Below are 24,827 nucleotides of genomic sequence, written 5' to 3'. Positions count from 1 at the left end.
GCTCACTGATACAATTATTATTCATTATGTTTTCATCAAACACGCTCATGTTGGGATCCTTTGAAACCGATATCTGTTTGCACCAAAAAGTGGTCGGGTCGTCGGCACGTGATCACGCAATAAATATTGTTAGGCACACGATCAAACATCGACGATACAACCTGGTAATCATTGCTGAAGCGTACTGATAATGGCCACCAACCAATTTTTGACATACGACAACGAATGATTAATTGACAATGGTACGGATTGGCAAGAACCGACGAGCTATTAAGGTACCGGATGAAAGATGAACACGCCAAGTCAATGTTACGAGTTTGAAGCCGCCTAAGAACAAGATAGTTGCGATCATGGTAGCATGAGAAATTGGTTGGCGGCCATTATCGAGAGGGCCAACTAACCCACGTTTAAAGTGAACAACCGCTTAGAAACAAGATCATGGTAGCATGAGAAATTTGACGCAAGATTTTCGGAAACAGAAGAACATCACGACAACCGTTGAAAACCACTTGGGGAGCAGTTATGACACAGACACCATAAATGCCATCGCTCATGTACTAAGAAGCCTTCCCCGCCCTTCTCCCCCCTCCCCTCGCGCATAAATCAAACAAATTTTCCAGACTCGCACCGTCAATTAAGTTCTGGCATGTATATATTTCCCGAGTGTTACGTCGTCAATTAAGTTCCGGCGTATAAGACCTTAGCGTTTTCAAGCATTGTCGTAGATTAAATCTTGACATAGTTTGTGTGCACTTGGTCCTATTGTGAAGGTTTGTACTATCCAAGTGTTTCATCGGAATTTCTCCTGCAACGAAATATCTTTCACCAAAAGCAGTTCTTCGATTTTTAAATGTAGGAAAAAGGTTTTGTGTGATTCCGGGTAGGAGTGATCCAGATAATCAAAAAATTAACAGATGAAACTTCACTAAAATTATACAAACGCTAACCTAGCCAGAGGTTAACTCGACGGAAAGGCTCAAGAAGTACAATTTTACAAACAAACCAACATAAGCAAACTTCAATGGAGTTTAACTCGACAATGAAGCCTGAGTACACTTTGGCACTACACCAGAGTTTGACTCGACGACAAAGTGTCTATGATAGAAATAAACGCCGGAATTTGACTGGACGATAAAAATCTGAAAGCTACAATTACGGAAATTAAAATGCAATGCAGAAAGTAAAGAAAAAGATAAATTTGTTTGATTTGTCAAGGGGCTTCCTGGTGGATGGTTGGTGGTATTTATAATGGTTGAACGGTTAACTGCTATTTGATAGTTGCAGCTTTCAAAGGATTCTTATCGATTGCTTCAACGTTTGCTATTTCCCATAAATTGCTCGACCATGTCCTTGAGCAGTTATTTCTTCCATATATAATGAGTCATGTAATGGTCGATAGTCCTCTAATGGCTCGCAGCAACACGAACCTTCTCTTTTTTCCCTTTCTCACACTCATCACGATTCCCACGACCAGGTCTTTAGTTGGCTGTTTAGAGCTTACATAACCGTCGATGGCTATTTTTCCACCGACAACTTGAAGAGTCGACGATCCAATGAAATTATCGACATAGTAAAAGTTATTGACGAAAGCCTTCACCAATCAACGAAACTATTGCAGATTTTACTTAGTGTTGGAAATTGAAGGCAATGATGATGAATCAACACACGAACACAATTGCTGGGTAATTATGTTTGTGGTATTTTTATAACTTCTTGTGGGTAAGTATTGCGATAATAGGAGATCGTGTAAGTTCTTGTAACCGCCGATAAGATTATGAAATTATTCTATATTCAAAATTAGTAATTGTTGTATGTACCTATCATATGTAACCATCTATAGCAGGTTATAAATACAGTAAATGTGTTCATTGTAAAAGAGCCCTAATGGGAAAAGTGTCAAAAAGCTCCTAAACTTTTTGTATTAGTACCAATTCAGTCCTAAACCCTTTTTTTTTTTTGTGCCAATTCAGTCATAAACCTTTTGCCTGGTGCCAATTAAGTCCTAAACCTTTTATTGGTGCTAATTTAGTCCTAAACCTTTTGTATTGTTGCCCATTCAGTCCTAAATCTTTTATATTTATACCAATTGAGTTAATCCGGCCAATTTTAATCGAAAATCGCTGACGTGGACATCGATTGTTGTGCCATGGCATGGCTAGCGCTAACTTGGACATTTTTTAATAATTTTTTAATATTTTAAATAATTTTTTAAGCATTTTTTTGGTTTTTTTTCAAAATTATTTTAAAAAATTATTTAAAAATATCAAAAAAATATCCACGTTAGCGCCAATCATGCCACGTAGGATAATTGATGTGCATGCCAGTAATTTCCAATCAAAATTGGCTGAATTGACTCAATTGGCATAAATGCAAAATTTTTAGGACTAAATTAGCACTATTGTAAAAGGTTTAAGACTGAATTGGCACTAATAAAAGGTTTAGGGCTTAAATGGCACTAATACAAAAGGTTTAGGACTGAATTAGCACCAAAAAAAGATTTAGGACTGAATTGGTAGTAATGCAATAGGTTTAAGACTTTTTTGACACTTTTCTCGAGCCCTAATCAATCACAAATTTCAACATTCTTGTGAAAATTTATCTCTGTACTTTAATTTTCAGCAATTTACATGGCTAGATAAGTATGTCTCCGGTATTTATATCTTTAAGTTTCTTGCCATTTACTTTCCTTTTCAAAATAAACAAAAGATCTTTTGTAACCTTTTTCGGTCCATATCGACCCATCCTTAATTTTAAAAGATATTTCATCACTTTAGGTACAGATATATGTCTCAGCCAATGGTTCTATAAATATTGGTTTATGAGAGGTGAATACGCTATTAGTGTCCTAAGCAGATCATTAACTCAAGTAATAATAATGAGCTATCATTGAGAGCCAATCAATGATTCCTATTTGAAGCATTCTTTCCACTTGAGTGAGGAATCGGAGAGAGGGTAACTGCGAGCCTAATTTAGAGTTCAAGACAGTTTTTGGTTCTAAACCAATCGAAAAAAAACGAAAAAAGGAAGAAGAAGAAGAAGAAAGTAACTCCAATGTTGATGTTACCTATTTAGGATCCGGGACAATTAATGGTCCGATGTTATGTGTTCAAAGGCCGTTTCGTGAGGTCTTCTAACCTCGAAATCTCCCAGAGTTCAACAAATTTAAATGCGGCCATTAAAACTAGGTAAGAACGATATATATAAAGAAACATTTGTTTCAAGCAAGCTTCAAACTCTCTACATATATCATTGGAGCAACATGGATCGGTTTGTGGGCTCGGACAATCGTGAACAAGTTGTCAAAGGCAAGCGAACGAAACGCCGCCAAAGGTTGTCAGCCGCACACCTCGAAGCCGCCATGACAACTACCACTCTGTCGTGCGGCGGCATCGATGATAACAGCTTGATTTTGTCATCCCTGTCATCCATGGTCGACATGGGAGAGAGTGGCACCAGTGAACATCAAGAGGAAGACATGGCCAATTGCCTCATTCTTTTGGCACAAGGCAAGGTCCCAAGACAAGTAGAAGACGAAAAAGGTGGCCAAGAAGTTTATACTAGTGACCCCAAATGGAGAAGCAATGGTTGTGTTCAATCATATAAATGCAAGACATGCGGTCGAATGTTCACATCGTTCCAAGCTCTAGGAGGACACAGATCCAGCCACATGAAGAAGCCTAAGTCCAGGGGACAAGAAAAACTAGTGAAATCATCGCCCAGGGAAGATCGTGACAATGATACGGGCCAGTTGCTCGGCCATAGTGGCACAAAGATGTATGCTGGTCATGACAAGGTCAACACGAAGATGCGCAAGTGCTCGATATGCGGGTTGCAGTTCAAGTCAGGACAAGCTCTCGGAGGTCACATGAGGCGACACCGAGCGCTCAGTGGGGGCACCCCCCATGTCTCGATTACGAGCCTTGAGATAGCACTACACGCCGATCAGAAACGACGGGGCAACATTCTTCCGTTGGATCTTAACCTTCCGGCACCGGAGCACGATGTCGGTCTCTACAGCTCCCAGATTCATCATCTCTCTCCGGCCACAAGCCAACAAACGTCGCCAATGTTATCTGCTGCCGCGACTTTAGTCGAGTGCCTTTACTAAAGAAAGAGATAAGGCTCTTGATAAGGAACTATTGTTTGTTTTTATGATACTTTCAGTTTAGCTATATTATTTGGCACGATAGAATTATTGTTCTAGCCTTCAGCAGAGGGTTTCAAATCCTGAGCACAATGAATTGAACTACGTTCAACTGTTTTATCAGCCGTTGTTCAAAATCTTCAACCATGATTGCGTTGGATTTTAACGAGAATCGACCCACAAGAGTTCCGACTCTTTGACCATGCAGAAAGAGTGAGGACAAATCCTATGACAAAGGTAATCACGTGAAATAATACTAAACTTGACCTACTAATATGTTAACATTGAAGAAGCATTTGCAGAAACGCCAATTGATCTCGTGAATATTCTCTGAAACGATATGCAACCAAAAAGCAAATGAGAACTCGTAGAAATCATCTGAGGCTTCAATCTCAAAACCATTCGCTGGCATTGATGGTACCCCTTTTCAATCCCAACTCTTCGACTTGACTAATCTCCATGCGTAAACACCAGCTTCCCCTCCACATACATCGGATGAAGTTTGATCCACACTGAGGTCATCTCTCGTTTAAGACAACTTTGTTTTTTCTTTTGTGCAGCTTCTTTTCAGAAGAATCTCCCAAAAGTCAAAAGCCTCCCACCAATACTAAAACTGAAGACACCTTGGTTAAGACCAGTCCAACAGGTGATGCCATGTTAAATTACAACCAGATAGATGAACAAGGGGAGGACATGAGGACATGCACAAGTCAAAGCGCAGATGTATGCGGACTCAACAAACGACTAGAGAAATGCAGTGACAAGCTAAGAACATTGTCTGAACCAAAATATGACAGATCATGTTATAACCAAATTATCCAGCACAAGGACGACAAAACAAAAATTATCCAGATAAATATGAAAAGAGGAAAATGAATTGAATCATGAATAGTCTTCCCAGGCTTTGTATGATGCCCTGACATTCCAAAAATATAATCTGTGATTATGAACCTTTTCCAAAACTGGGTTACTGTTTCCCTATGGTTCTTTTAGAAGCTTTTTATGCATTATCCCTCGTCAGTTTCCCAGAACCAACTGGGCAGAACAAAACTGTCACCGGCTTGAAAGAATGGGCAAAACCACAAATTTATCAATTTTCAACTAGCTAAGCAGCATCAACATATTTCATCTGCTTTAAGGTTTGAGAGCAAGAGCAAGACCGAGCTTGGGGGCTGCATTGATGGCCTTAGAATCATACTCAGCAGACACAGTAATGAGTGATTTTGGCCTCCATTCTCGCTGGCCCAACAGGGCCAACTTTCCATTGTCTGAGAACCGCGTCTTCACGACAGTGCATGGATCGACTGTGTGAGAACTTCCAATGCTAAAGTTGTTCTCATAGGTGGAGAATCTATGTGTCAATTCAGCCGCAACTGCATTGAAGGGGTCCATCAAGTGGATGTAGGAGGCCTTCAGAGTTTGCCCCTTGTCCGTCCTATTAGAGTTTAATAAATAACAGATCAGTTTGCCCCCAGGCTATATAAAATATCATCTAAATGCACAAACACATCAACTCCAAGAATGTTCAATGCAGACCACACAAAATTGTTCGTCTGCCAATTGATTTACAACAAATAAAATTAAGTCTTGCTGCACACAATATGCATCACCATGAAAACACGTTGGAAACTCACCGTCGATTCCACCATATCTCCTCTATTGCAGGTACATTTTGATTTAAAACTAATTCTGCAGGTAAACCGCCCTCTTCTTTCCTTTGTTATTGTTAATGTAATATCACCATTTGACTATGAACTGTTATTGCCTCCATCACTAAGGAATAGATCTTTATACACTAGCAGATTATGCACAAATAGATAACAAAGCCTTCTGTCAATGAGTGGGGCAGGCCCCAATTTTAGGATATTTTGCTGGTTAAATATTCTTCGAGTAATTAATATAAGCAAAGGAAACACCATCACAAAGTTGTGGAAACACATTGCCGAACCAGAAAGGAGTAATGAAACCAGGAAATGAAACTAAAACAGTATGGTAATCTATTGCATGAAGACAATGCAACCAAATCAACTCTCGCTCATGCTTTCTTTTGACTTGCAGAAGTACTAACCTCATCTAGATGTATAATCAAAGCATTTTAAAGTCCTTGAGTTATTTGGCTTGCTTACTACATCAAGAGGAATCACCCATGATAACACCCCCCCCCCCTCCTCTTGTTTCCTTCGTTCTTGTTAATGTAATATCACCATTTGACTATAAACCGATATTGCCTCCTTCACCAGGGAATATATCTTTCTACACTAGCAGATTATGCACAAATAGATAACAAAGCCTTCTCTCAATGAGTGGGGCAGGCCCCAATTATAGGGTATTTTGCTGGTTCAATATTCTGCGATAATACCACCTCCAAACCTCCCCTCCCCCCCCCTACCCAAAAAAAAAAAAAAAAAAACAACCCTAAACACACACACACATATAAAAACTATGCCTCCAGCAGATGGAGAGATATGACAAAGACATTGGAGCATTTAAAGATAGCAGTACTCCGTGTGCATCATAGTTGACATTAGAACACCAAACATTTAATACCTAATGTAGCAAAATATGTTCTCCTAACCATACTTACAGAAGAACCGCAGCAGAAAAATCTGGCCTGTTCAGGCCAATCCCGGCATTATATTTGGTTAAAGAAGCAGAAGCAGTATCAAATCCAACTTCACCACCGAGACTGAGATCCTTGCTGCCAATTGCTGCAGAAAACTCCAAAAGGGGAGTTGGGTTCAGACCTATGCTTGAATCAATTGCTGCATGATGATGGAGGTACTGCAGCTCCAACTGATGTACAATAATGGAGTTAGTGATTCATATATGGTATCGATTTACTCACAACATATACAGACCCTCCCAATCAGCATATTTCCCACTTTATACTCCACAATGATGTTCATACAAGATACAAGCTCAGAACACCATTTGGCCAATTTAATCTTGTATGACCATAGAGGCAGCTACGCATTAATGAACATCATGAAATACATTCAAAAACAATCAAAGGACGTGGGACAACAATAGATTCTACTTCAGAAACAGAAAACCAACAAACCGCACACAAGGCCATATATTTGGAAAACATAACTGGAGGAAAGATGCTAGTCTGCAAGAAATAATGACAAATGCAAAGTTGCAAAGTCTTTCATGACTCTATTCAATATTATATAACTGATATATCACTGACCTTGCCAGACTTGTGATCTGGTATTTGAAAGCTAAGGGAAGCTTTGGTAACCGGCAGAACACCAGAAACAGTCACTTTGGTCGACACCTGATGAAATGCAGATCCATAAACAAAGACATTCCATCAGTCCAGAATGTAAAAGAAGCGTTTATGCATGGGTGTTCAACTAGCTATAACAAATGAGTAGGAGAGTAAAATAAAATGTTCCTGGAGCAACATCAATATTCTTACGTTCGAATATGAGTCAACTTTCACATCCACTGTAGTATTTTCACCCTTGTAAACTGTATTTATGTCACCTACAAAAATTTGATCCTTTTTCAAACCTGTAGCTGTAAGTCCCTGCAATGCACAAATTGAACTCCATAAGAGCATTCGACCAGTTTAATGACTTAGGTGAATTTACAACGCCAACTTACAGGAACAATGGACTCAAAATCGTTTCTATGCAAACTGTGGCATGTATTTCTACAATCATCGTACAGACGTGTAAGAAAGTTGTTCACAGAAAGCAATTGTTGTAAGTTGGTCCTCATAAGGTGATATTGTTCAATCTATACACAGCGCCTAACTTGGGAAAAAGGCAAAACAACCAGCATGGTCAACCCATGCCCGACCCCAACAACCCCCCCAAAAAAAAAAAAAAAAACACACAAAAAAAAAAAAAACCACAACACCACACACACACACACACACACACACACACACACATAGAGAGAGAGAGAGAGAGAGAGAGAGAGAGAGAGAATTGGTTGAGAGTGCACCATCCCAGTTGAACTTGGAAGCGTCAGGGTAAACTTGTGATCAAAGGTATAATCTTTAGTCAACAGATCTGCATTTAAAACTAACAACGTTAGCCAAGTCCAAAACACACAAAAGATTAGGGAAGATTAAAAGCTGCACGCCACAACGAATTATTGGCAACTTTTTGGGGAATTAGGAACGAGTTTAATGCCACCGTAATAGGTCATCAAGTCCTATGAGAACCAAGTTGTGGTGTGTCAAGGAATTTCAACATGTTCCTATCAAAACATTTGATTCTCCTGAGCCTTCTTGTCTGCTAGATGAAACACTGTGATTAACTATGCATTATTGATATGAAGGTTTGCACAACAACTTTTCATAGCAGGACAGCAATAATTTTGGTTTTGGCAGACTGAGAAGAGTCAGGTGGAGCACATAATTTATAATCATCGGGTGTACCTCTTGATTGTTCAAAATATGATTGTCCAGCCAACAATGAAAGTGAAAAATAGACGAGCTGGCAATTTAGAAGCACACTGAATAAGCAGGAAAAACCTTCTGTTGTAGTTATTCGAGTGTAGCATCAGTCAAATAAGTGGTGATTCATATGAGGAAATTTAGTGTAGTTGTTAAAGTTATTTGACTATGAATATTGAAGTTTAAGCATGATCATCAAGAGATTTCCAAATCAATGAACTTGGTCCACATGTAGCAAGGAATATGTACTTAGAATCGTATTCCTGATCTCACCAAACCCCTTAATAAGTTATTACATAAAATAGTACCTTCATCCACCTTACTGTCAAGGGGAACAGAAGAACATATACATTAACCAGATCAATTATTTAATAGCAGAACATTTAGCCTTAACAATAAAAAATGAGGAAGCAAAACTTTTCGCGATTAATTTCCTAGCATAATATCTGACTCAAATATGAACTGGGGCATTAGAAAGACGACGAAGGACTGACAAGCTGATGCTTATGGCAGCTATCCCTTCAAGATTAGTTAGGATGCCAATATCAATACAATCTTTTGCGAAAAGGAACATTACCTCTTGCCCGTTTCCCAATATCTGAAAATGGTGCTGGACCACTGGCCATCGCTTTTGAGCAAGAAAGCACAACCTGCTCCAAGGAAACTATGATAAGATACTTACATGAGTCACAAACATCAAAAGAATATCAATTAAGCCCTTGAGTTATGAGTAGCAACTGTTAGATTATTGTTAAGATTGAATGACAACACGCAAAAAAAATAAAGGAAAAGGAAAAAATAGATATCCCATATCGGAAGTCACAATGGTGATGACTGCTCCACCAAACAGAAATGCAGCAATTTTACCCTGCAAGCTGAATTATCGATTACTTCACATGCTTTGATACTTAATCCACTCTGACAATTTTCGCTTTACTCTCTAACCCAAAAGCAAATGGGTATGAAACTGACCTTGAAACTCGATTTCACTGTAGCTTCCTTGTCTTCTTGGACAGTGAAACACCAATTTCATTGGAGTACATGAGGAACACATTCATTATGAATTAGTTTAGGGCCGGTTATCAACTAAATTAGATGAAGAGAGTCGACAAAACCAACTTTCGCTCGCTGACTAACTTTCAGCCAAAACTAATCAATAGACCACTTCTTGCTTCTGACCTCTGCGAGACCCATTTGGCCAGGATCAACAACACCAACGCCAATTGATAAGAGAAGGAGAAAAACAAAAACCCATCATTGGAAAAGCAAGAACAAGTCCCTCCATTAGATGGAACAATACTAACAGATACCATTGACTTCATTCGTGCGCTCCAATGCATTTCAGTTTTAGGTGAACGACAAATCCAACGAAGAAAACAAAAGGTGTATATGACGCACGCAACCGCTTCGACACTCGAACTACCTAGTGATTGAAGAGAACCTGTTTCTTTGAAGTGGCGGCGGCCGGCGGAGGAGGAGAGGCACCGTCGCGGAAGAAGCCGCCTCAGCAAGATCTAACAGGGCTGGTGAGCTTCCTCGGTCGACGTCAGCTCTTGCTCTTCACTTATATCAGATGATCTTTTACAGGTTTTGCCAAAAAGCCCCTCATCTTTTGTTTATTAGTATCTTAGCCCGGCCTTGTGCGCAATAGGCCACAAGTTTTCTGCTTGACCACAACTTGGCAACCAATAAAATGTGGCTTCCCTTCTAGACCCAAAAAAAAAAAAAAAACAATGTGGCTTCCCTTACCTTAAGTATGTGAACCAGAGAACAAAAAAGTAAAATAAAAATAAAAAAAAGAGAAAGTGACTGAAAAATTTTGGATTAATATCATGAAAAATCCTAAACCGATAGGGGTGAGCATGGGCCGGGTGGGCTGGATCCGTACCTAGATCTCAAAACCGATCATGTTATAACCGGTTCCCGCTTTTTAGAACCGAGAACCGACTCTGTTTATCTTGGAACCTGTTTTGGAACCGACCTTGTTTTTCGATCCGGTTCTAAGGTCTACCCGAAAACCTGTTTTTCTTTCTCTTTTTTTTATCAAAATAATATGAGTATCGATGAAATAAACAATAAAAATTACAATCCCTCAAAAGTAACAGTTTAGAATATAATATATAATACGACAAGATGGGAAGAAACAGAGGATTGAGAGAAGGTGAGAGACGTGAGGCAACCAAAAGGCAAGCGACGATGGACTAGACACTAGGGTTTCTCTTCTTTTTTTTTTTTTAAATAACTAAAAACCGGTTCTAAAATTGGTTCGAGTGGGTCTTCATCTAGAATTGAAAACCGAATGCATTTAAGCAGGAACCAATTCCCGATCCTGTTTTTTGAGTGGGCCGATCCGGGGTTCCGGTAAACTCGATCCAGTTGCACACCCCTATAAACAGGTACATATGTGATAAATTTACCTCAAGGTAGTTTTTTTATCACAAAAAATCCCAAACCGATACACTTATAACAAATTTACTCCAAATCGGTACACCTATGACAAATTTGACCTCCGTTAGTTTTCGTTAAATTTAACCATCAAATTGCTGAGTTAGATGGCACATGGCAATTCATGAATGTACCAGTTTAGGATTTTTACTCTCTATTTATTACAGGTACATCAATTTGAGATTTTTCGTGTATTAACTCAATTTAACAAAGGATAAATTTGTTACAGATGTACCGGTTTGGAGTTTTTCATGATCAAAGAGATTAGTTTAGAGTAAATATATCACAAGTGTACCAGTTTATAATTTTTTATGATCAAAAAAATAGTTTTGGATAAATTTATCACAAATGTACCGATTAATAATTTTTCGTGATATTAATCCAAAAAATTATTAACTTAATACAATGATTAATTAGGAAATAGACATGCCAGACTAATAAGTACAATAACCTGCCCCATCTGAAAAATTAAGACATGTATTTGATCAAAGGGGCCTCAAAAAAATTTGCCAAACATCCCATATTTTTCTCAAAAGATCCCTTCCTAAAACCGAACCAAGCGCACCATAAAACCAAATTTCAGCTTGAGAGTGACTTATATCAAAGTCAAACACAAGTTGTTATGTCTCCATTATCAAATGTATGATGTGTTGTAAGTTCAATTTAAAATCGAATTCTTCTGGTCACATAGGCAAAGGTTATAATTGTGAACGGAAAGCATATTGGAAATTGCGATTATAGTAATTTATGCAATCCCATTATCATCTTTAAGATATGAAAGGGCAGTACTCGAAGTATGTTTCATTGCCCTAAAGATGAAATCCCTTTCCAAAAGCTAACGATAAAACCAATCGAACAAGGAAGAAAAAACAGAGTTATACGTCTATGTGTATCGAGGATTTATCGGTTGAAACTAGCAGTCGTCATTTCCTCCATTTTCATCACGAAACTCGAATAAGTAACCAATCAGTGCATTATTATTTTTCTTTTGAAATGGGCACTATGTGAAACTTTTAATTAAATCCTTAAAAATGACAATCAGAGAAGTAAGGATGAGCAGTTCCAAGTCTCGTAGAGGTTCTACCTTGAACCCGGAACCTACTCATCAAAACAGGTTTATCATTTTTTGGAAGCTAAAATCCGCCATGTGTACCTTAGAACCTATAACCTATCTTGTCAAAGGTTTCGTTGTCGGTTCCGGGGTGTATACTGGTTCTACCTATATTTTTAATTGAACGGTTGCAATTAATTATCACATTTAATGACCACCATTTACTACTACAATCTACCGACAACAACTCATATTTAGACACGCGAATAAGTATGCAACATTAACGAAGTAAAAGTCTCAATCATAAATACTTTTAAAAATGAAAACTCAAACTAGTGGTTCGAGATTACTCATGCATCATCGAACGCCACAGTATACCGCAGGATCGTGTGAAGAGATATAACAAAAAAAAAACACAAGAACTTATTATAGATTACAAGTTCCTAGTTCTACCTACCTAGAATCTACCTATCGTAACAAGTTCCCCAATTTTTAAAACCCGAAATCTACTATCCATGCCTTAGAATCTGAAACCGGATAGGTTCCCCACAGTCCAGTTCTAGATTCTACCCCGAAACCGTGCCCACCCCTATAGAAAAGTATCTTTCTAGATCATACGTTCAATCAAGCTACTCGGGGCTCCAGTTAAAGGTTGGAGCTAGTTGTCGGAGACTTAGTTTAAGGTCTCCCACGACCATTTCCGCTTGATCGGCCAAAAAACATTGAGGATGGTGCTTATTAGAGTAATTAAATATTAAATCACACATTCATCTACCAGCTTAAGGTTCTTTTATTTTTTTTGTATCGAACTTAAGTTTTGAATAATTGACAATGGTTCTACAAAATTTCACATTGTATCGGAGCAGAGGATCATGAGTTAAAACCTTTACAGGTTCCATTTGCCTCTCTAATTAAATATGTTCATCGCTTAGTACTAAGCAAAAAGATCAGACTAAGCCTAAGGGGAAGTGTTAAAGCAATGAAATTGTTGTCTGCGTTGGTGATTGAGATGCAAGATTTACGTACTCGCTTCACGTTTCCTTTCACGAGAACTGTCTTGGGTTGCTATTTTTCCATTTCTTGTTTTTTTTTTTTTGAAATATCGCTCTATTTTCATAGAAATTCAATAGTTTTTAAATAAAAAGTTCGATAAAGAGGCATCTAAATATAAGAGGTCCCAAAGAGATTGGGGAGGGTTAGCAACCAAAAAGAGGAAAGGGAATTCGAACGATGGGCTTTTGCGACCTGGTCCGCTACTTTGTTTGCTGATCTATAACAATGAGCCAGAGAAATGAACTTAGAATGGGCCATGCGAATATGGGCCTCATCGATCAATGAGTCCTACTCCCATTGCACGTGTATCTTCCCCAGCAATTCATTCACAATCTCAACACAGTCAGGTTCTAACTCCATTACGCTCTCTCTCTCTCTCCTCGACTCGAACAGCTTGAGGGATTCGATTAGAGCCAAGAGTTCCGTTTGCATCGAGGACGACGACTGTACTAACAACGACGGTATTGTCATAGCAAATCCATCCACTAGAACACCTATGATATCTCGGAGGACTCACAAGATCACACATTTTGTTGCGTTATCCAAAAAAACTCCGTCAGTGTTAATTTTCAAGGTAAGAGGCTATGGTGGGATCCAATTTCTCATCGATTGTGTTGTTTCTGTGTAAAGTTTCAAACTTTGGTCACCTCAATTCCTGAAATTTCTTAGTGACATCCTTTCTGAATTGATTAGGGTTTTCGGAAGGCTAGGAAGACCGAAAAGCCAAGAATTGGCTACATACACCGGAAACCCGAGATTGAAAGAGTAAGGACTGAGGTGCGTAGCGAAATGGGGGTCGCCTCCGAAAAAACAAAATCGTTCCTTACTTTCCAGATAAGTGTGCTTCTTGTTTGTAAAGCTCAATCTTGTAGCCATACCTCAAATCGCAAGAGGGTCGCTATTTTTTCCATATGAACAAAGCGAAAATGAGGGGATTTTTGGCTTGACTAAAGACTTCAATCTGTTCTCAAGTCATGCAATTTCTATTGCTGGTATGAATACATTAGCTTCTTTACAAAGGTGAAAGATCAAATCCAAGCCTCATTCACTCCAATCAATCCCTCACCTCTCATGAAACGTTCATGACAGTGGATGGATACTCGTACTTAAAAAGTTTGTGTGTGCATGCCTCACCTATACATTAAAATGCCAGAAAATGGGATCTCAAATCTTCCACTTCACTGCCGTTAACAGTTGAGATATGGATGGCGAGTACACTTCCTGTGTTCTTCTCTGGTTGATCTAAAACGTAAATATTTGAGCGGGAAGAGAATAGTAGTTTCGCCAGAACAGGATTGTATTGATCATTAAGTAACAAAAAAGAAACAAAGAATGAACCCAAAAATGGAAACGGTGATGGCGAGCGACCATCGCTTCGCCTAAGGAATATGATACAATTTAGAGGGTTTCAAGTTACTTGTGAAGTTGAAGTACTTCAATGTCTGGAGCCACTTCTCTGGCGTCTTCACCGTGTGGACCGCGATCGTGTCCGGCCAAAACTCATGCTGGCACGGGTCCTTCGGATCGGGATAATTGTACATGGCCCACTTGGCGTTGTACCGGTTCTTGGCACGGCGTCCGTCTCGCAACCACGCGCCGAAGACGAGATCCTCGGCCCCTTCCGTGTGGTTCCTAGCGATGTCCGACTCACTGATCCACTCGACCAAGTCCCACGAGACCATATAGCCCATCCCGGACATGTAGTCAACGAAAGGGTCCATGCTATGGCACGGTATCACGAAGCCGTAGTACAAGTCCTCCCTCGGCAGCGGCCTCAACGACGCCACAAGCTTCTCCAACCTAAAGAAAGTGTCGTCATCCGCCTTCATCACATAATGGTAAGGTGGGTGGGGCCGGTCCGCGCCCTTGAGCATCTCCGGCAGGCTTGAGAAGTATGTGTACGTCTTCCCGTTGTTCATGTTCTCTGTGCAATTCATGATGATGATATCGTCGTACCGCATGATCTCCAGCGCCACCAGGACGTGCTGTTCTTCTCTGGTCAAGTTGCAAAACACGAACTTCACATCAACTCGGCCACCGGCGGGAGATTGAGTCCCGTAGATCATGCGGAGGAAGTGGCGCTTGTGGTACTGGTCGGGGAGCGTAAGAACGCCTATGAGTATCCGGATTTCATCGTTGGATGAGGAGGAGTTTTCGACCGAGAGATTGGTTGAAAAATCGTTGAACTGGGGGATGTTGGAGAGAGCGCATCGGCCGAACTTTGACAACGTCTCGTATCGGAACTCGTTGATTGAAGCCAAGACGCAGAGGAAGAAGATCAAGAAGAGGGAAACGATCATGAAGCGTTGGCCCCCAAAGGGTTTTGCAGCCTCCATGGCCATCTATTTGAGAGAGAATTCCACTCGGTTTTGAGGCTCATATTATGTTTGAGTGCCTCTCGCGTGTGATTGGAGAATATTTCTGTACACAACTTTACGTCTTAGGTACGCCCGCATTACTATTGGTCAATATCTTGCTATTGAGTCTACCGAGCTATTTGACTTTTCTTCTTCTTAAAGAAAGAAGGGTGCGTGCGAAAGATTAAAGCATGAAAGAGGGTTCATTTTACCACCATGTCCTCCAATTGGCATTAAGGTAGAGTGGTAGACAACTTAGAAAAGCGAAGAAGAAGATGAAAGTGAGGAGTTTTTGGTCTTTTTACATCATTTTGAGACTGCCAACTTTTTGTTTGACTTGATGTATGGGGTCCAAGTTAGGCAATTTAGTTTTAACGCATACACGAGGGAGAGTGGTGGAACTGAGCCTAATGTCGGATTCCAATGTATTGTTTCTCCTTCATTTTCATATCTAAATAATCAAAAAGTACCAAGTATACGTGATAAGAACTTGTCAACACATTGACATAATTTAAATATGGATAGTTGTTATTACGTTAAAATTGTTCGTGGACATGAATTTTTTGGGATAATTATCCAAAAAGCCCTACACTTATTATACGGTGATCAATTTAGTCTTAAATCGTCCAATTGTGCAATTCAATCCTTGTTTAAATTTCATCCTAAACCTTTCAATTGTGCCAATTTCACCCTAAATATTTTGAAAATTATGTCAATTTACTCATAAGCCTATTATTTGAATAATTAAGCGAAAAGACTACATTGACAAATTGTCGAAAAATTTAAGACTAAATTAGCAAATTGTCGAAAAGTTTAGGGTAAAATTGATAAAATTGAAAGGCTTAGAACTAAATTAGTACAATTAAAAAATTTAGGACTCAATTTGCCGCCGTACAATAGATTTATGACTTTTTTTTATAATTTCCCTGAATTTTTCCGTTATATAAAAGCCTTCATTTTTTTTTCGTGGGAACTATTACTGATAAAAAAAAAATTATGGTAACGTTTGGATGGATCTAAAGTTACGAAGGGTCTTTTTTATCGGAGTTTTGGGTGATTTAGCACGGACTTTTGGAGGTGTTTCAAAAAGACACAGCTTACGTAGGACTCAACCTACGTGAAAATGAAGCGAACCCCATTGACGCGTAGACGATGCTTCTCAGTGAATCAGGCACAAATACCGCAAGTTAGTCACATGATGAAAATTTAATTTACTTTTTGCAAAAGGCCAATGGCCTTTTAATCAAGATTAAGCTGCCCCTTGAAAATTAAATAGCACGGCATCGTTTCGAGTATCTTTTCCCGAGCCGGATCTCCGCATTTGAGACGTAGGACGGCCAAGGATGATTGAATCGACGCATCAGCAATTTCAAGCATGACTTGGGCGCGAGGGCTTAATTGCATTTTCGCTCAAAGATTTAGGACTACATCAAATCAACTGAAAGGTCTAAAAAGCTGAATTCAAATCTTTATATAACAGGTTTATGACTAAAATTGCGGCTTTCTCATTTTCTCTCCATGTTTGGTAATTAGGAATGAAGCCATTGGAATAGAAATTGCACGAAGCAGCTCGGATGAGTTGGATTATATTCAGTGCATGTCTACCAGCCTGGCTGGAGATGAGCCGGCCAAGGATTCCGGGTGGACATATCACACGACAATCGATGAGGAATCCGACTACATTTGTTGAATGCGGTTTCAAGTTAGACCCGATTCAGTTTGGAACCAACTTGAATTAAATTCAAGGACATCTGAAGTGAGCGAAGTTGGTTCTACAGTGCGAAGAGACATTTCGAACGTCGTAAATTATGGGGTAGAACATCTGGAATGCAGCACCAAAACTGGAGGCCACTATGAATCCAAATCACCACATTTAGACGGCCACAGGTTAGATTGGACATCTGGCCACAACTGGATGGATGTTCGACCATTTTGGACGGTCCGTCATTCCTTGGCCGAGAAGTTTGCGGACGGCTGACGTCCGACATGTATGGGACCCAATTAAAGCACATTGCTTGACCAAATTCGCTCATAACATCAATGCCTATTTCATGCGAGAGCTTTGGAGAGCCGTCGAGGGCAAAGAGTGAGTGAGAAACTCTTGTTATTTCTTCATAATTCAAATGGGACTTATTCAAATATAATTGGAGTTAGAAAACACTTTTTTTTTTGTCGAAAGAAAATCTTCATTTCAAATGAAAGAGAGATACATAACTGCAAGATAAAACTGCAAATTCAATAAAGCAAGTAAATCTGAAAGATAAACCAACTTGGTATAGCTTGCGGACACTTGATTATTCCACAAGAAGGATCTGTCATAGTATAAAAGCACAATCAGTAACCGATCGTCGAATCTTGCATCAACATCAATGATAAGTACACGTCGGGCTGTCCCTCTTCGAAGATTACGGCTTTGCCAAAAGGCGATGCACGCCTAAGTTCGGCATCCTAACATCATCACCACATAGAGATAGCAATAATATCAATAGGTTGAATGAAAATAGAAAATGCCGTATAAATCACAGATCTATGTTTTGATCGGAATAGAAGAGCACCCAAATCTAGATTTAACTCAACATCGGGAGAGAAGACCCGCAAAGAAAGTACCGATTGATCACAAAATCACTTTTGGATAAGCCGAACGTTAAAGGTAGCTACAGAGGGGCCTCGTAGACTTGCGAGGCACTTGACTATATGGACCAAGCAATGAAGCGGAAGCGAGTGAGCAAATCCATAATAGCATATTCTTTCGAGGTGCTTGCCCGTTGAATTTCCGAGCTCACATGATAAAACTCTCTACTTACGTGGATAAAGTCTACGACGTCATCCGCGAAATCAATGAAGAAGTATTGAAAATGAGGAGATAGAGAGATAGGGAGAGGCGGAGTGAGAGAGAGACTCTTTCTCTCCCTTAGGATGTCGCTACATTAGAGGTGTGCGGCAGCTTAGTAGAAGAGACAAACCCTAGAAGAGGGAGAGGGTAAGTAGGAATGAGGTTGGGAAACACTTAAGTGAGTGTGATTCGAAAGACTTTGCTCTCTTCCCCGTGATTATAGTGAAATAACTCATCGATTTCTCTCCATGGAGTTGTCATGCTTGGCCGAACCACATAAATCTTCTCTTCTCACTCTTTTTGTCAAGCCTTTGTTATCAATTAATTTGTACTTAAGTGGAGAAAAATTAGTAAGTCACTTGAATAAAGGTTGGCAGTTTGATACTATAGTTTGGTAAATTGTGCACAAAATAGTTGATTAAGTTATTGAGAAAGTTAGCAATTTACAAACTACAAAATAAAACATTAATAAGTAACTCAAAAAGACATTGACGAATCAAAACTAGTTGGTCATTTAATAAGAAATAAGCCAATTGGTCATTTAAATTAAGATTGGTAATTTGATATAAGTTGATTCATATAAAATTGAGTAAGTTTGTATAGAAGTTGGTAATGCTGAGATAATCACATAAATGTTGATAAATAACTCAATAAGAATGGGTCATCTAAAACTGATTAATACTTTAATTGGAAAAAAGTCGATAAGTCACTGAAATTATTTTTGTAATTTTGTAAAATAGTGGATAAATATAAAACATTGATAAGTTACGCAAATAAAAATTGATTAATTTTAGAGAAGTTAGTTTGAGGACAAACATATATTAAATTATTTCAAAAGATAGACATAAAAAGTTAGCCACAACAATTAGAGATACCTTAAGTCTAATAGCAATGTTAGACATATAAAGGCCAGCATCTTACATTAATTTATTGCATAGTGTGGTAGATTTTAACTAGACTTTCACACAACCGGACAACATTTAACGACTAAGAATACTCTAGCATATAGTGTATTACATCAAATGTGCAATGTTGTCCCTAGATTTTGCGATCATATTGCATAAATTAAAAGTTCGGGGATGACAATGCACAGTGAGCTAAAATTCAGGGACTATTTATGTTGTTATCCATTTCAAAATCTAAATGCCAATTCCTATAAAAGGGTGTTTATAGGGTTTCCAAGAAGTACCATGTGCTTATAAGTATCCATTCTTGTATTGGAATGTAAGGGTGTGTTTGGTAACATTCTTATTTATCTATTTTTCTGATCTTTTGTTCTCCGGAATAGAAAAAGAAAAAAAATTATTTGTGTTCGTCAGTTAATTTTTCTATTTTTCGGAACAAATCGATGGCCAGAGAATAGATTTGAAACAGAAATAAAAAGTAAAAAAATTACATTTTTGTTCCTGAAAACAAAAAGAGAAACAAGTCATTTTAGAGAAACAAGCCCAACCTATGCCAACCACCAATGATCGGTGTTTGGTAATCGACCGACCACCGATGACCGATCAATGATCGTCAACCAACCGGTGACTGGGTATTGGTGTCTAGCGTCCAAAATCCGACGACCAGCAATTGACCAACCACTGCCGACCGGTCGACCATTGAGGACCTCGCCAATCTGCACAAGAAGTGGCTCGGACTTTTCAATTTTCACACATGATTTGAATAAAATCACTTCCTTGCTATGGCAAATCTCTTATTCAGATTTTCATTTTCATCTTCTTATATTGAAATGTGAGTTAATGTCAACTGTGACTGATGTTAGCTCTATTGATCCGATAGAGTCGTGCTTGCTACTCTATTACGTTCTACTGTGATGAAGAATAAATATACTTGCTACTGTCCAAATTAATCTTGCTAGAGTCTGAGTTTAGCTCACTACTCTCCTACCTGTCTATATCTTTGTTTACTATGCTTTTTTTGCTTTATTATTTATGGTCGTATCAAACACATTTCTATTCTTTTTCTCTTGTGGGAATAGAAATTTTGTGTAATTCTGCTCAGAAATTAGTTTAGAGAATAAAAATAGAAAAAAATTATTTTCGTGAACAGAAATGTTGCCGAACGCGGCTTAAAAGACTTCAGCCGGTCAACAAAGTCCTCGAGGCACGATGCCTTCTGGCAACCGTAGACTCACCCATTGTTACACTGACGGGTGTGGAAAGTTGAAACATGACTCTGACCATACCTCTAATTGCCTGGAAGCTGAGCCTTCGAAGATTTTTTATCAACTCTTTCCCATTTGGCTTCAGATATTTTCGAAGAATACTGCCGGAGACGCAAGACTTCTTTCAGAAAACGACAATCATCACCATTATCAAGAACAGTCGTTGGAGATAGTAGGCTCCAAACTTATGGGAACCATGCAGCTGACAATGGAGTTGGAGAGATTGGCGCGCATCTTCTTTTTGTTGGCGATGTTACACACCTTCGATCCCATCCATTGCTCCATGGCTCAAAACAGTCGTCATCGTGATCATCACGTTCATGTTGGAGTGATTCTTGATATGGAGTCACCAGTTGGGGAGATGGCCCAACAATGCATGGCCATGGCCATCTCTGACTTGAATGCCTCGGCCTCGCACATTAACCATAACCTGAAGTTGATTCTTCATCCGAGAAATTCCATGGGACATCCTCTCAAAGCTCTATCTTCAGGTGAGTTCTCGTCGATTCTCGGCCGCTGTCATTCTTTGTACAGTCATTCTGCCACTAAGTAAAACAAATCACAGTGCTGAAAATTATGATAAGGTTCACAATCACATATTAGTATGTAAAAAGGCGACTAACGCTTTGTATAAGTTAGCAAATATTGTCATTTTTTTTACTAGACGCTTAGCTACACGAGAGAAGACTTGCCATCTAGTGCTTGGGATTGCAAATGATCTGTTTACTGCCATTTGGAGCAGCTGTGGAGCTTTTGGAGAATGAAAAAGTTGAGGCACTAATAGGCCCGCAAACATCTGAAGAAGCCGAGCTTCTGGCAGAATTAGGAGATAGGGTGCCTATCATCTCCTTCTCTGCCAGTAGCCCTTTCTTGTCCGGAGAAAAAAATCCAAACTTTATCCGAATGACAACTAATGATAACTCCCAGGTCGGTGCCATTGCTGCTCTTGTTCAAGAATTCGGGTGGAGAGAATTGGTTATAATACACGAGGACAGTTCCTATGGAAACGGAATTATACCCGATCTTCTTCTCGCATTAGAAGAAGGCAATGCTCGAGTAGCGCGTCGAACTGTCATTCCACCGCAAGCCAGGGACATATATGTTGAAGCCCAACTGTATAAACTGATGGCTCTGTCCGCCAATATATTCATTGTCCACATGTCTGCTTCCCTCGCATCTCGGTTTTTCTTGAAGGTTAATGAGTTGGGAATGATGAGTACAGGCTATGGTTGGATTGTGACTGATGGGATAGTAAACGAGCTCGCTGCGATGGATCAGTCGGTTTTAGACTCAATGCAAGGAGTCGTAGGAATTAGACCTTATATTCCACCCTCAGAGCGGCTTCGCAACTTCTCATTGAAGTGGAGGCACAGCTTTTTCACATACCAGCATCATCAAATTCCTGAAGTAAATGTATATTGTTTATGGGCATATGATTCTGTCTGGGCTTTAGCCAAAGCAGCATATCATTTAGGTCCAGGTCCTATAACTTCTATGCAGAAGAATGATCCTGCAAATAAGCTTGCTCATCAAGCTGTCATTCCAACGAGACCAACAGGATCCGATCTAGTCCGCGCAATTCTACGTGGCAAGTTCACTGGTTTAAGTGGGGAAATTCAACTTAAGAATGGACAGCTGCAACAACCACCAGCATTTGAAATAGTGAATGTTGCTGGAAGAGTAAAGAGAATCGGGTTTTGGACCGAATTGAATGGGATAACGCGAGGGCTAAATAGGTCCAGTGTTGCAACTCAATCACCCTCTGTGAGAAAAATGGGCTCTATTGGATGGCCTGGATCATCCTTGGCTATACCAAAAAGTCAACAGATTGTGTCGAAGGCAGGGAAGAGATTGAGAATCGGAGTTCCAATTCCAACAGGTTTTAAAGAATTGATGGGAGTGGAATTCAATCCTGAGACAAAGGCGGCAACGGTAACAGGCTTTTGCGTAGACGTGTTCAAGGCTGCAATCGATATTCTGCCCTATGAAGTACAATTTGACTTCGTCCCGTTCAACAAGTCGAGCGTGGTGGCCGGAAACCATTATGACAATCTGATATACCAAGTATACCTTCAGGTGACCTTGAATGAACCCAGTATACCTTGAAGATTGTCTTTTTTTCAAGTGCGGGCAACCACAAAATAACATGTTCTGCTTCCATGCAAGAATGACACCAGATAAACAGCACGTCCAAGACATAAACATGAGATTTTATTCATTGAGCAAAAGAGGTTACAATTAATTGATAAAACTTGTAGTCCATCCACTCTTCCCTTTTCATGATTCTTTTACATGTTCTAATGCGGAAACAATAGCCAGGCAAGATGAATTTCTGTTTACATAGATGCATGCAAAAAATTACAACTTCGTGAAGCCAAAATTCTTTCACATGATAACTCTTGGACGGTAGTTAGCACTATATTAAGCATAATCTGGATCGTGGCTGCCAAGGTGTTCATTCCTGAAACAACTCGATTACTCATATAAATAGCAGGGGGGAAAGAATGTTAACAAAGAAAATTGAGTGATGTGCTTGTGTGCTTATATACATTGTTTAAGATGTGTACTTACCATTTCTTTTGGGTCCTGGAATATGCGCTAGCAATATGATGCAGCGGTGGGTGATATAACCATCACAGCAAATAGATCGATGCTTGTGGACTTCACAATGCCTTTCACAGAAACTGGAGTAGGGATGATTGTGCCTATTGAGACATCCCGAAGCACAAACATGTGGATATTTCTCCAGCCTCTCACGGTAGATCTATGGTTAGCCATAGGCTCTTTCTTTGTCTTCACAGGATGGGTGGTGTGGATAATTGAGCACAACAACAACGATGAGTTTAAGGGACCATTAGCTCATCAAATTGGGATGGCGATGTGGTATTCGTTCTCAACAATGGTTTTTGCACAAAGTACGAACTCTCTCTATATGTTCTCAATGTTCAAGCAAACCATTATCTCTCAGATTTTTACACCCTGCTGTACGGTAACAGTGCGACTCAATATTGGAAGAAGCTAAATTGTAATCTCATGATTTGCAGGGGAAAAATTAATCAGCAACTTGTCCAAAGTTGTGGTGATTGTGTGGCTTTTTGTAGTTCTAATATTGACATCCAGTTACACTGCAAACCTGAGCTCAATGCAAACAGTTCATGAGCTTCGGTCCTTGCCAAAGGGCGAATCAATCGGGCTCCCTTCCAATAGTCCAGCTAATCAGACAGTGCTGATCAATCTACCCTTCAAAAACCCCTCTTTTCACCCTTTGGGAACGGTTGAAGATTATGCAGAAGCTCTGAGAGAGGGAAGCCGAAATGGTGGTGTGTCAGCAATTATTGATGAAATTCCTTATGTAAAGCTCTTTCTTTCCAAGTACTCTGATCAATACACCATGTTTGAGCCCTCCTACTACAGCACCAATGGATTTGGCTTCGTAAGTCTCTTTCTTCTTTTCTTTTCTTTCTTTTTTTCCTCTACACACTTGAGAGAATATATTGGGATTGATCCAATAAATGATTCTTAGGCCATTTTATGCAGGCTTTCCCCAAGGGGTCACCTTTAGTCGCTGACTTTTCTGCAGCAATAGCGAAATTGAGAGAAAATGGAAAACTTTACTCGATAAGCCAAAATTATTTTAATAATCATTCCTTATTCACAAATCAAGATTCTGCAACAAAAGTTGCTAGACTTGATTTATACAGCTTTCGCGGTCTCTTCCTTATCACAGGCATCACTTCGACTGTAGCCATGATAGTATCCTGTAAATCTAGGAAGAAAGAGTCAATAACTGCACAAAAACATGAGGTTGCTGATCAACCTGGAGAAGTGAAGTTCCCACCAGTTTGTGACATGCCATCAAGAAGAGCCAGTCCCAGACATATCAGAAGGCATTCCTATTGAATCAGAAGAAAGTGTGATGTCCTCAACTGTTGTATCAACCCCTCAATATCATGGTATGCTTATATGAGGCAACATACCATGGACTTTGAAACCCTTAGGATTTTTAGCTGTAGGGATGAAGAGTGGGAGTCTTGTTAGAACTTTGAAGATGTTTGAAATGAGAATATGTCCCTGTACCGTCTGCTCTATCTGAAATACTTCTGCAAAATCAACCATAAGAAATGCCAATATTATTATTTATGTCTGCACTTTTATTGCTTTAGTTTCGTTACTACACTGGCAAAAATAAGATGATGAGAAACGAGCAACTAAGGGCGACATATCCTTAATGTTTCATCATTTCAAACTAAGATTGATTTCTTTCCTCTTCTAATTTGATCTGGACTCAAATTAGAGTCTAATAGCCAGTTTCAAGGTCCGAAGCCACGGCAAGCAGCCTGAAAAAACAAGAGCAGTATTT

At 39.4% G+C, this 24,827-nt stretch overlaps 4 protein-coding genes across 5 annotated transcripts; 2 read left to right on the top strand and 2 right to left on the bottom strand.

Annotated features, from left to right (window-relative positions):
- Positions 1-3,259: 3,259 nt before the first annotated feature.
- LOC115744496 (zinc finger protein ZAT5-like) lies at positions 3,260-4,108 on the top strand. Its single transcript, XM_030679712.2, has one exon. It carries the CDS (start codon positions 3,260-3,262, stop codon positions 4,106-4,108), a length of 849 nt encoding a protein of 282 aa, XP_030535572.2.
- An 895-nt stretch (positions 4,109-5,003) lies between these two features.
- On the bottom strand, positions 5,004-10,150 carry LOC115744533 (mitochondrial outer membrane protein porin 4). Of its 2 annotated transcripts, none has more exons than XM_030679757.2 (7): positions 10,000-10,150; positions 9,136-9,208; positions 8,102-8,169; positions 7,569-7,679; positions 7,338-7,424; positions 6,729-6,937; positions 5,004-5,579 (listed from the first exon to the last, which is right to left on the bottom strand). In XM_030679757.2, exons 2-7 carry the CDS (start codon positions 9,182-9,184, stop codon positions 5,279-5,281), a joined length of 825 nt encoding a protein of 274 aa, XP_030535617.1. In that variant the 5' UTR covers positions 9,185-9,208; positions 10,000-10,150; the 3' UTR covers positions 5,004-5,278. The 2 variants fall into 2 exon arrangements, with proteins under 2 accessions (XP_030535617.1, XP_030535619.1); XM_030679759.2 differs by having other exon boundaries at positions 9,136-9,222; positions 10,000-10,122.
- A 4,227-nt stretch (positions 10,151-14,377) lies between these two features.
- LOC115744531 (beta-1,3-galactosyltransferase 6) lies at positions 14,378-15,544 on the bottom strand. Its single transcript, XM_030679755.2, has one exon. It carries the CDS (start codon positions 15,447-15,449, stop codon positions 14,487-14,489), a length of 963 nt encoding a protein of 320 aa, XP_030535615.2. The 5' UTR covers positions 15,450-15,544; the 3' UTR covers positions 14,378-14,486.
- Positions 15,545-20,519: 4,975 nt separating this feature from the next.
- Positions 20,520-24,654, top strand: LOC115744528 (glutamate receptor 2.7-like). The gene is made up of 5 exons (XM_030679752.2): positions 20,520-20,958; positions 21,210-22,543; positions 23,070-23,382; positions 23,512-23,900; positions 24,005-24,654. Exons 1-5 carry the CDS (start codon positions 20,655-20,657, stop codon positions 24,365-24,367), a joined length of 2,703 nt encoding a protein of 900 aa, XP_030535612.2. The 5' UTR covers positions 20,520-20,654; the 3' UTR covers positions 24,368-24,654.
- The last annotated feature ends 173 nt before the right edge of the window (positions 24,655-24,827 follow it).

This window comes from Rhodamnia argentea, chromosome 4, assembly GCF_020921035.1.
Source record: "Rhodamnia argentea isolate NSW1041297 chromosome 4, ASM2092103v1, whole genome shotgun sequence".
NCBI lineage: Eukaryota > Viridiplantae > Streptophyta > Magnoliopsida > Myrtales > Myrtaceae > Rhodamnia > Rhodamnia argentea.
This window is presented reverse-complemented; position numbering and strand designations above follow the sequence as displayed.

Bases quoted from the DNA above. Each gene is read 5' to 3' on its own strand.
- LOC115744528 (XM_030679752.2), top strand. From the start codon at position 20,655: ATGGGAACCATGCAGCTGACAATGGAGTTGGAGAGATTGGCGCGCATC. The intron at 20,959-21,209 runs GTGAGTTCTCGT...CATTTGGAGCAG, and splicing joins TCTCAAAGCTCTATCTTCAG to CTGTGGAGCTTTTGGAGAAT. The intron at 23,901-24,004 runs GTAAGTCTCTTT...CATTTTATGCAG, and splicing joins GCACCAATGGATTTGGCTTC to GCTTTCCCCAAGGGGTCACC.
- LOC115744496 (XM_030679712.2), top strand. From the start codon at position 3,260: ATGGATCGGTTTGTGGGCTCGGACAATCGTGAACAAGTTGTCAAAGGC.
- LOC115744531 (XM_030679755.2), bottom strand. From the start codon at position 15,449: ATGGCCATGGAGGCTGCAAAACCCTTTGGGGGCCAACGCTTCATGATC.
- LOC115744533 (XM_030679757.2), bottom strand. From the start codon at position 9,184: ATGGCCAGTGGTCCAGCACCATTTTCAGATATTGGGAAACGGGCAAGA. The intron at 8,170-9,135 runs GTAATGTTCCTT...TTTTAAATGCAG, and splicing joins TATTGGGAAACGGGCAAGAG to ATCTGTTGACTAAAGATTAT. The intron at 7,680-8,101 runs GTGCACTCTCAA...TGTGCATTGCAG, and splicing joins TTCCAAGTTCAACTGGGATG to GGACTTACAGCTACAGGTTT.